This window comes from Erithacus rubecula (genome assembly GCF_903797595.1).
Source record: "Erithacus rubecula genome assembly, contig: scaffold_187_arrow_ctg1, whole genome shotgun sequence".
In the NCBI taxonomy this organism is placed as follows: Eukaryota; Metazoa; Chordata; class Aves; order Passeriformes; family Muscicapidae; genus Erithacus; species Erithacus rubecula.
Genome location: NW_027636124.1, coordinates 69,559 through 80,495, shown reverse-complemented (window position 1 = coordinate 80,495; position 10,937 = coordinate 69,559). Strand labels below are relative to the sequence as shown.

The 10,937-nt window shown below is 51.1% G+C and overlaps 1 protein-coding gene across 1 annotated transcript; it reads left to right on the top strand.

The window, feature by feature from the left end:
• Window positions 1–6,938: 6,938 nt before the first annotated feature.
• LOC306815691 (olfactory receptor 14C36-like) lies at window positions 6,939–7,871 on the top strand (the record flags this gene model as incomplete). Its single annotated transcript, XM_079332253.1, has 1 exon — window positions 6,939–7,871. The coding sequence occupies one exon, from the start codon at window positions 6,939–6,941 to the stop codon at window positions 7,869–7,871; it is 933 nt and encodes a 310-aa protein (XP_079188379.1).
• Window positions 7,872–10,937: the final 3,066 nt, after the last annotated feature.

The following is a 10,937-nucleotide window of genomic DNA, read 5'->3' as shown; positions in this document are numbered from 1 at the left end:
AAACAGGAAATCGCTCATGCAGTGGCCCTTAGCCCAGTCAAGACAGGACCAGAGGTAAAGAATGTGCTCTACTCTGCAGCTGGGAATCATGGTCTGTCCTGGAGCCTTTGGCAGAAGGTGCCTGGTGAGACCCGAGGCCGACCCCTGGGATTCTGGAGCAGAAGCTACAAAGGATCTGAAGCCAACTACACTCCCACAGAGAAGGAAATCTTGGCTGCCTATGAGGGAGTTCAAGCTGCCTCAGAGGTGATTGGCACAGAAGCACAACTTCTCCTGGCACCCCGACTGCCAGTGCTGGGGTGGATGTTCAAAGGAAAGGTTCCCTCTACTCACCACGCCACCGACGCCACATGGAGCAAGTGGATTGCCCTCATCACGCAGCGTGCCCGTATTGGTAACCCAAATCGCCCTGTGATTTTGGAGATAATTACGAACTGGCCAGAAGGTGAAGATTTTGGTCTCGCTGATGAAGAGGAGCAGAAGCAAGTGACCCGGGCTGAAGAAGCTCCACCGTACAACCAGCTGCCAGCAGATGAAACACGCTACGCCCTTTTCACCGACGGTTCCTGCCGCATTGTGAGGATGAACCGGAAGTGGAAAGCTGCCGTATGGAGCCCCACACGACAGGTTGCACAAGCTATTGAAGGAGAAGGTGGATCGAGTCAACTTGCTGAACTCAAAGCTGTTCAGCTGGCCTTGGACATTGCTGAGAGAGAGAAATGGCCAAAGCTCTACCTTTACACTGATTCGTGGATGGTAGCCAATGCTCTGTGGGGTTGGCTGGAAAGGTGGAAAAAGGCTGACTGGCAACGTAGAGGAAAACTAATCTGGGCTGCTGATGAGTGGAAAGACATTGCCACTCGGGTAGAGAAGCTGCCTGTGAAAGTCCGTCATGTGGATGCCCATGTTCCCAAGAGTCGGGCTAATGAAGAACACAGGCACAACAAGCAGGTAGATCAGGCTGCACGGATAGAGGTCTCAAAGATAGACTTAGATTGGGAACACAAGGGAAAACTGTTCCTGGCTCGATGGGCCCACGATGCCTCAGGCCATCAGGGCAGAGACGCCACCTATAAGTGGGCACGAGACCGAGGGGTGGATCTAACCATGGACAGCATCTCTCAGGTTATTCATGACTGTGACACGTACGCTGCCATCAAACAGGCCAAGCGGGTGAAGCCCCTCTGGTATGGGGGGCAATGGTCCAAATATATGTACGGAGAGGCCTGGCAGATTGACTATATCACACTGCCTCAGACCCGCCAGGGTAAGCGCTACGTGCTGACCATGGTAGAAGCCACCACCGGATGGTTGGAGACCTACGCTGTGCCCCACACCACTGCTCGGAGCACCATCCTGGGCCTGGAAAAACAAGTCCTCTGGAGGCATGGTACCCCTGAAAGAATTGAGTCAGACAATGGGACTCATTTCAAAAATAGCCTTATAAACACCTGGGCTAAAGAACATGGCATCGAGTGGGTGTACCATATTCCCTACCATGCACCAGCGGCTGGGAAAGTCGAACGGTGCAATGGTCTGCTTAAAACCACCTTAAAGGCACTTGGTGGGGGGACTTTCAAGAACTGGGAGATCAATCTACCAAAGGCCACATGGTTAGTGAATACCCGATGTTCCACTAAGCGAGCAGGCCCTGCCCAGTCAGAGCCCTTGGGAGCAGCAGATGGAGATAAGGTTCCAGTGGTACACCTGAGAGGCATGTTAGGGAAAACTGTCTGGGTGAACTCTGCTTCCAGCAAAGACAATCCTGTTCGTGGGGTGGTTTTCGCTCAAGGACCAGGTTGCACTTGGTGGGTGATGCAAAAGGATGGAGAGACCCGATGCATACCCCAAGGGAACCTTGTTCTAGGGTGAACTATATATGATACTGTGCCTGTAACTACATGTATGTATATAATTTAAAGATTTCAATATGATGTAGCATGTTGGCATGGAAAAAATTCGGGGTGGATAATGTTGGGGGTTGAGTGCTTTTCTGTTACTGTGTCAATTGAAAGAATTTTTCCCATTATCATGCCAATGGAGCTGGCCGGGTTACACCCAGGGTCCCTGATGGGTCCAGACAAAAGGGGGTGGGTGGGAACGGCCCCCGGAGGGGCCTCTGAGGCTTCCGGGAGGGCACTCGCGTTTCCGGTGAGCTGGGAGGAGGACGCCTGGGATTGTTCAGCCACGCGGCCGAGCACAGCAGAGCCAGACCCTCTGCGATCACCTGCCCTGCATCTGCCCCGTTTCCAGCCTCCTGCCTCTGCGGACACAGCTGATCCCCCGGACACACACGGTGAGCGAGGAGCCGCCGCCCTCGGTGAGGGTGAGCCCGTTCCCGCCCGAGACCGGCGTGGCCGCTGCTGCCCCTCCCCCCTCCCTCCTGCCTTCGTTCCTGTCTGCCCTCTGGCAAATCTGGGCTCTGGACTAAGTACAGAGACAGCGTGCTTGCATCTAAAGGGACTGACACCGAGTTATCTATTTCGTTCTGTTAGCAATTTTAACTGTTATTGTTTTCTGTTTGTATAGTTAGATATATTAGTAAAAGAGCTGTTATTCCCACCCCCCCTTATCTCTGCCTCAGAGTCCTTGATTCAAACAATCGTAATACTTGGGGGAGGGGAGTGGAACCAAAGTCTCTATTCCAAAAAGGGAAACTTCTGCCCCTACTGGCAGACACCTGTCCTTTCAAACCAGGACAGGACATTAATATGACAAGCGATAGGGCAACTGAGAGACGTTGTAAAAGATGGTTTATTGCTTTATTGCATCAGTCTCATAAAAAGGTGAGACATTAAAGGTGTTACATCCAACGCCATAGTATCAAAGCCACCTCATTCTTAGTTACAATGCCTTATGTTAGTTTTTTAGCCAAATCTATGAAGTTTGCTAACCAATCATTAATTGCTTTGCTTCCCGTGGCTTTGTTGCAATGTGTCATTTTTCAACCAACCATATAACATTTCACACAAGTACATTGATACATCTTAAGCCCCTAACTAACTTTATAACAGGTCCTATAGCTAAACTTTAAAATATTTTACTATCTTCCCTTACATATTCTGTTCATTTATAAAATAGATATTTCTGTTTGCTTAAATTATGTGATTACTTAAACCGAAAATTTATATTCTTGTTTCATGTCTGTTTCACTTTAACATTCTAATTCTCCAAATTATATCCATTTCTATCTCTGAGCCTGTATGCAGAAGGCCCTGAGAGATCTCCATGCCTCCATTTCCCATACCACAGTATCTCAATGGACCTTTGGTTTCATGAGGGCTGAAAAGGGTAGAAGGGTCTCCCTCTCCTGCTCTGTAGTGTAACTGTTGCCATTAGGAGCTGGAACAGAGATCACACAGATTTAAGGGAAATAATATAGGTATATATTGAGAGTCCTTCAAAGGCCATGCCCTGGCAGTACCAGTGCCACAGTGTGGCCCCTACCCTGCCTGGATGGCTCCAAGGTGGAAGCAAAAGACGGCTTGGTCACATGATTTCACATTTTTATAGATTTCAGTCCATTCGCATACTCCATTTGGAGTCGACCATCCAATTAAGTCTCAAATTGTAAGGTGTCATCCTCCTCACCTCCTGGCTGGCCCGCCCTTCTCCTTTCACATTGTTTATTGTTAGGGCCTGGAGTCTGAAGAAACTGTCCTTGAATCAATAGCTGGAATCAGACTATTTTGTCTTCATCACCCTAAGCACAAGGGAAAAGCATACCCAAGCAGAACAGAAAACTCAGAACTTAAGGCATCATAATAAAGGTCTCCTTGGTTCCACGGTGTCAGAATGGCCCCTTTGTCCCATGGAGCCCTACACTGTCACTGTGCTCCCCTTGATTCCATGAGGCCCTGCTGTGCTACAATGGCCCCAATGGCTACAATGATCTCTAGTGAGACTCCCTACAACAACCTGAAAAGAGGCTGTAGCCAGGTGGGGGTCAGTCTCATCTACTGAACAAACACTGACAGAATGAGCGTCTGTCATAAGATGAGCCAGGGGTAGTATAGGTTTGATACCAAGAAAAACCTTCACTGAAGCAGTGATTGGGTACTGGAATCTTCTGCCCAGGGAGGAGTGGGGTCACCATCCCTGGAGGCATTTAAAAAGAGACTGGGCGTGTCACTCAGAGCCATGATTAAGTTGATGAGGTGGCATTAGGTCATAGGTTTGACTTGATGATCTCCAAGGTCTTTTCCAACCTTGTGAATTCTGTGATTCTCTTTCATAATAATCTCTGTTGTTCCATGAGGCCCTGCAATGTCTCAATGGTCCTTTGGTTTCATGAGTCCCCCACAGTGTAACAATGGACCCTTGGTACCATGAGGTTCCTCAGTTTCACAATGGTCTCCTTGGATCTACAGTGTCACAATGGTCTCTTGGTCACAATGCACTTCTGATTCCATGAGCTTTCATACTCTCAGCAACAGTTCTGCAGTGTCACCATGGACCCTTTTTCCCACGAGGTTCTGTAGTATAACATGGTCACCATGGTTCTGTGAGTCCCTGCAGTGTCACAATGCACCCATGATTGCAGGAGGTTCCATAGTGTCACCATGGCCTACTTGGATCTGCAGTAAACAATGGACCATTGGTTCCATGAGGCCCCACAGCGTCACAAGGGCCCCTTGGTTCCATGAGGCCTTTCTCTGTCACAATGGACTTTTGGTTCCATGAGATTTCTCAGTGCCACAATGGTCTCCTTGGATCTGCAGTACAACAAAGGACCATAGGTTCCATGTGGCCCCACTCTGTCAAAATGGATTTTGGTTCCATGAGCTCCCACAATGTCAAAAGGTCCCTTTGTTCCTTGAGGTTCCATAGTGTAAAATCTGACTCCTTGGTGCTGTGAGGTTCACTATCACCAAATCTCCAAAATATCAAAATAAGTCTCCTTAACAAAAATTGGATGAAAAAATCATTTTTTCAGGCCTCAAGTCCAATGTCCAAGAATAGGATAACTCCTATTGTGTGAATACGTCATTCTACAAGTGTGTTGCTTATATTAAGTCGCTACATGTGTATTAGAATGTACCCAATTCCTAAAAACGCATTCCAATTTCCCAGTCCCTGTTGATTCTATCACTGCACCCTTGAGCCAGATGTGTTCTTGTCCTCACACCTTGCCTGCTGGGAAAGCAGCCCCTGCATGCCTTGTTCTTGTGCTAAATGTTCACAGGCATGGTAAAATTTTACTAAATTTTTGTCAGAGACACCTTTACTTTCCTTGTTCCTACATGTCGCCACTGCCTCCATTGTTCTGCTCTATCTGGCACCTTGGGGAACATTCTCAGTCCTGTCTCTCACTGAGACCCATTAAAAGTTCAAGAAACTTTCATGTTGCAATTTAATTTTGAGTTCTTGAGAGCATTTTTGAAAAACATTCTCTCAGGGACTGAATCTAATTTAAAAAAGACCAAACTCCTGAGAGGGTCATCAAAGTTGTTGTGTTGTGTCTCCTGGCACAGAGGGAGATACTGGGAAAAGGAAAACCTTCAAAAAGACATTGCTGCTGAGTAGTAGCTCCTCTCCCAGCCCAGCAGGGCTGAGGGCACTGCCTGCAGGCACTGAGGGGACAGGAGCCAGGCATAGACAGGCTAAAGGCAATCAGGACTGGGAAGGCATGGAGCTGAGACTTCACGTGGAGAAACATCTGCACAATCCTGGACATGGTGAGTCTGTGGGTGCAGGGCAATCTCTGCTGTGCTGCTGGAGGGATCTCCTAGAGCCAGCACAGCCCACAGCCTGGGGGATATGTCAGGAGGATTTTGCCACTTTCTCTGAGGCACAGGAGGGTGATGAGGAGGAGGATGTGCTACAGAGCAGGGCTGCCCTGGGCACTGTGAGAGGGACAGGTCAGGAAGGCTCCTACTGCCAGGGACGGCTGCAGGGGCTGAAGCTGGGGCTGCAGCCAAGGCTGCCCAGGACTGTCCTGCAGAGCAGCTCCTGCAGACCTCAGGGCTCTCAGCAAGCCCAGGGCATGTGCCACCTGCCAGGGACTGCTCTCAGCCTGCCTGGCAGCTCCCCATGCACTTTGGGGAGAAGTTGGAGGTGGAAGGAGCCACCCCATCAGGGCAGATTCCTCCTGCTGTGGAGATGGTGCTGCATGGCCAGGGCTGCTCTCAGCTTTTTCCTCAAGACAAGGAAAAGGGGCTGTCAGGTGTGTCTGTGTCACTGAGACTCCTGCACTGTCCCACTGGGCATCAACAGATCTGCCTCACATCTCCCGCACAAAGTGTCTCCTCAGCCTCCTCTGCCTACAGACAGCAGCAGCAGCACCTTGGCCTGCAGCATCTCAGTTTGTCTGAGCTGCCCTTAAGGTTCTGCTGGCACGGAGATTCCCCAGGGCCGTGCCCTGTGCTAGGAGGGGTGTGCAGGGCAGAGCTGAGCCCCCAGGACTGGGCTGGGCTCTAACAGGGGTACGGGGATACAGGGATATCAGGCCTTGGATACAGAGAAACAACTTCTAATAGGCACAACTCCAGGCAGCAAAGAGCCAGAACAGCCCTGGATATCCTTCTAAGTGCACAGGGAAAGAAGGAAGGGTTTAGGAAGATTGACTTTGAAACTGGAGACTTGAAAGGATCCACTTTGTTTTTCCAGCACACTGTAATTTTGATCACCGTGAAATAGTGGGTGGTGTAATGAGCACAGGACACCTGTGTGGGACCAGCAGGTCTGACTGCAATGGGGCACAGGAGCCCTGTTTTCCCTCTAGACTCCCCAGTGTCCAGGCTGAGAGCAATGCTGAAGAAGAGGCAGTAACTCAGCAGTGCAAAATGAATAGTAAAAAAAATTACTGAAGTTCCTCCACAGGAAGAAAAGTAGTTTTGAGCAGATTCGTAATATAATTTCACAGGATTGAGTCAAGAAAATCTTTTCCAGCTTGTGAGTGTCTTCTCTCAGTGGTCCACCATGCCCATATGGCAGAAATGTCCAACAGCAGCTCCATCAGCCACTTCCTCCTGCTGCCATTGGCAAACACACGGCAGCTGCAGCTCCCGCACTTCTGCCTCTTCCTGGGCATCTCCCTGGCTGCCCTCCTGGCCAACGGCCTCATCATCAGTGCCGTAGCCTGCGGCCACCACCTGCACACCCCCATGTTCTTCTTCCTGCTCAACATGGCCCTCACTGACCTGGGCTGCATCTGCACCACTGTGCCCAAAGCCATGCACAATTCCCTCTGGGACACCAGGAACATCTCCTACTCAGGATGTGCTGCTCAGGTCTTTTTCTTTGTGTTTTTCATCTCAGCAGAGTATTCTTTCCTGTCCATCATGTGCTACGACCGCTACGTGTCCATCTGCAAACCCCTGCACTACGGGACCCTCCTGGGCAGCAGAGCTTGTGCCCACATGGCAGCAGCTGCCTGGGCCAGTGGCTTTCTCAATGCTCTGCTGCACACAGTCAATACATTTTCCCTGCCCCTGTGCCTTGGCAATGCCCTGGGCCAGTTCTTCTGTGAAATCTCACACATCCTCAAGCTCTCCTGCTCAAAATCCTACCTCAGGGAACTTGGGCTTCTTGCTGTTAGTATCTCTTTATCATTTGGTTGTTTTGTATTCATTGTTTTCTCCTATGTGCAGATCTTCAGGGCTGTGCTGAGGATCCCCTCTGAGCAGGGACGACACAAAGCCTTTTCCACATGCCTCCCTCACCTGGCTGTGGTCTCCCTGTTTATCAGCACTGGCATATCTGCCAACCTGAAGCCCCCCTCTGTCTCCTCTCCATCCCTGGATCTGTCCCTGTCAGTTCTGTACTCAGTGGTGCCTCCAGCCTTGAACCCCCTCATCTACAGCCTGAGGAACCAGGAGATCAAGGCTTCAGTGTGGACACTGATGACTGGCTGCTTTCAGGAACATTAAACTGCTGGGCAGTTTCTGAATACCACTTGTAATAAAAGTAATCTTTTATACTTCTTCGTTTGGTTGTGGGGTTATTTTTCCTTTGTTTTAGTTTTATCATATTGTCCATAAAAAAGAGCCACTCTGTGTTCCATTGCTCATTATGTTTCTCCATCTTCCCTGTGGCCAAAAATGTGTCAATAAAGGGTTACAGTCTTCGTGGCTTTAAACACACTGAAGGATTTCTCTCCCAGTCAAGTTTTCTCCAGAGATGCCCCTTTTGTTCCCGTCTATGGAGCTGCAGCAGCAATGTCTGTGTGCAGAGCTGGGGCAGATCAGTGCTGGCACAGCAGCTGTGCCCAGCAGCAGCAGCACTTTGTGTTGCCAGTGCTGCTCCCATGGCACTGCCCCACTGCCTTCCTGCCCCTCGTGTTGCTGCAGGGCCTGAGTGCTCTCGGGGCTGGGCACAGCCCTGGGGGTGGCAGTGCCGGGGCTGCAGCAGGGACAGGCCATGGGCACTGCTGGGGCAGCGCTGATGCCTCAGGGCAGGGCCTGGGGGCTCCAGGCTCCTTGGTCCGGCTCTCTCCAGAATACTTGGCCAGGTCAATGCTGAGCAGAGAAAACCCCCGTGAGCAGCCCCAGGCTGGCCATGGGCAGGCTGGGGGCAAACAGCATGGCTGGTTCTCTGCAAGGTCCCTGAAAGGGGAGACCTGGGCAAGGAGCAGCAGAGCAGGGGCTGATCCATCCCCACTGCACTGGACAGCCCAGGGCAGCGTCCCAGAGCGTCCTCATGCACCTGCCAACAACATCCCCCCTCTGCAGCCCTGGCCTCTCCCCCAGCTCACACAGGTGCCGCATCCTTGCAGGCACAGACACGGCAGCACTGGCTCAGGAGCTCCTGTTTGCACTGCACAGAGCAGGCGTCAGCACCCCCATGATGCTGCTGTGGGGAGATGGAGCTGATTGAGCACAAATGCCCTCAGCCCCTGGGGCCAGCAAGGGCTGGGGGACACCAGGGAAACCACTCAGGTTTGTTTTAGCCTCTGCAGTCAGCCAGAAAGTTTGTTCCCATGAGCTGTGAGTTTCCTGTCCCACTGCAGATGTTGTTGCTCAGAGCCAGGGATGCCAGGCAGCCACCCCCAAACTGCCCTGAGCATTTCCTTTACTTCAGCTTTGCTTTCTTTCCTCTTTCGTGATCCAGATTTCCTCGTACTGCCCACCTCTGTTCCCTCTCATGCAAACAGCCCATCCCTCTTTGCCCTTTCCTCTCTTGCCCCACTCCCCATAACATTTCCTGAGCTGCCACCATGGGAACGTCCCTTGGGGTGCAGGATCATCCTACAAGTGCTTCAGGAATTGTCTGCAGTCTCCTGCAGTGCCTCGTTCTGCTCCCTGGCCAGAGGCACCACAGGCCAGGGGGGCACATCCGGGCTGCTGTGTCTGGGTATGGGGCTCCCTGTTCTGGGCAGTGAGGAGCGGCTGGAGAGGCTCTGCAGGACTGACAGGATGGGTTTTGGGGCTGTGTGGAGAATCTGAGGGACCTGGGCTGCTGGACCTTCTGAAGGGGAGGCCCAGGGCTCATCCTGCAACTGCTCCAGGGGTGGTTTCAGGTAATCACAGAATCAGCCAGGCTGGAAAAGACCTTGGAGATCATGAAGTCTAACCTGTGCCCTGACACCACCTTGTCTCCCCTGAGCCTCCTCCAGGATAAACATCCCAGCTCCTTCAACCACTCCTCATAGGACCTGCGATCCAGATCCCTCACCAGCCTTGTTGCCCTTCTCTGGACACACTCCAGTCCCTCTATGTCCTCCCTAAAGTGGAGACCCACAACTGGACACAGCACTCGAAGTGCTGCCAAATCAGTGCTGAGTACAGGTGAAGAATCACTGCCCTGGTCCTGCTGGCCACACCATTCGTGACCCAGACAAGGAGTCATTGGCCTTCTTGGCCACCTGCCAGGTGTCCATCAGTGCCTCCAGGTTCCCTTTCTGCCTGGCTGCTGTCCAGCCACTCTGTCCTCAGCCTGTAGCACTGCAATGGTTCTTGTGGCCAAAGTACAGTATCTGGCACTTGGTATTTTTAAACACCACCTTGTTGGATTTGGGCTGTGGATCCTGTCTAGGTCCCTCTGCAGAGCTTTCCTACACTCCTGCACATACACACTTACAACCAGCTTGGTGTCACCACAGTTCCATGAGGCTCTAGAATGTCACAATGGTCTCCATGATTCCATGATGCTCTGTTATGTCACAATGGATCCTTAGTTCCTGGGCCCTGCAGTTTAACAAGGAAACCTTGGTTCCATGAGGTCTCACAGTGCAACAATGCTTTCCTTGGTTCCAGACTATCCCAGTGGCCTCTTGGTCCCATGGAGCACCACAGTGTCAAAATTGTTCACTTCATTCCATGAGGCCCTGCAGTGTCACAATGACCTCTTGGTTGTATGAGGTCCAGCAGTATCACAGTGGTGTCCGTGGTTCCATGAGGCTCTGAAAAGTAACACTGGCCCCTTGGTCCCATAGGGCCCTACAGTGCCACCATGGCCTCATTGTTACCTGACGTTCCACAGTGTCACAAAAGACTCCTTGTTTCCACCAGACTAAAAAGTGTCTCCACAGCGTTCTTGATTTCATGGGGCCCACAGAACCACAGAGCCCCCCCAAATTCCATAAAGGCACAGACTGCCACAATGAATTCCTTTGTTGCACAGTGTCACAATGGATCCCTTGTGACACATGATCCTGCAGTGTCACAATGGGTTCTTGATTCCATGACACCCTGCAGTTTTAGTGTCACACTGGAGTCTAAGTACATGAGGCCCTGCAGTTTCACAGTGGGCACTTACTACAAACTGTAACTTCTTCCTATGTATCCATAAGAAGGAGCTAGGCTTAGCATAGGAGATAAGCACGAGGTTCAAAAGAGTGGCTCCTTGCCTTTCTTTATTTCATGGTGGTGGCAGGGCAAAAAAGAGAGAACATCTCAAGTCTTGGCTCTTTGTAGGAAAGGGTCAGGGAGGGGATTTTTGGCTCTCTGCCAATAGGATGGGGACAGTAGTGAAAGAGGTAAGACCTTCCTTATACC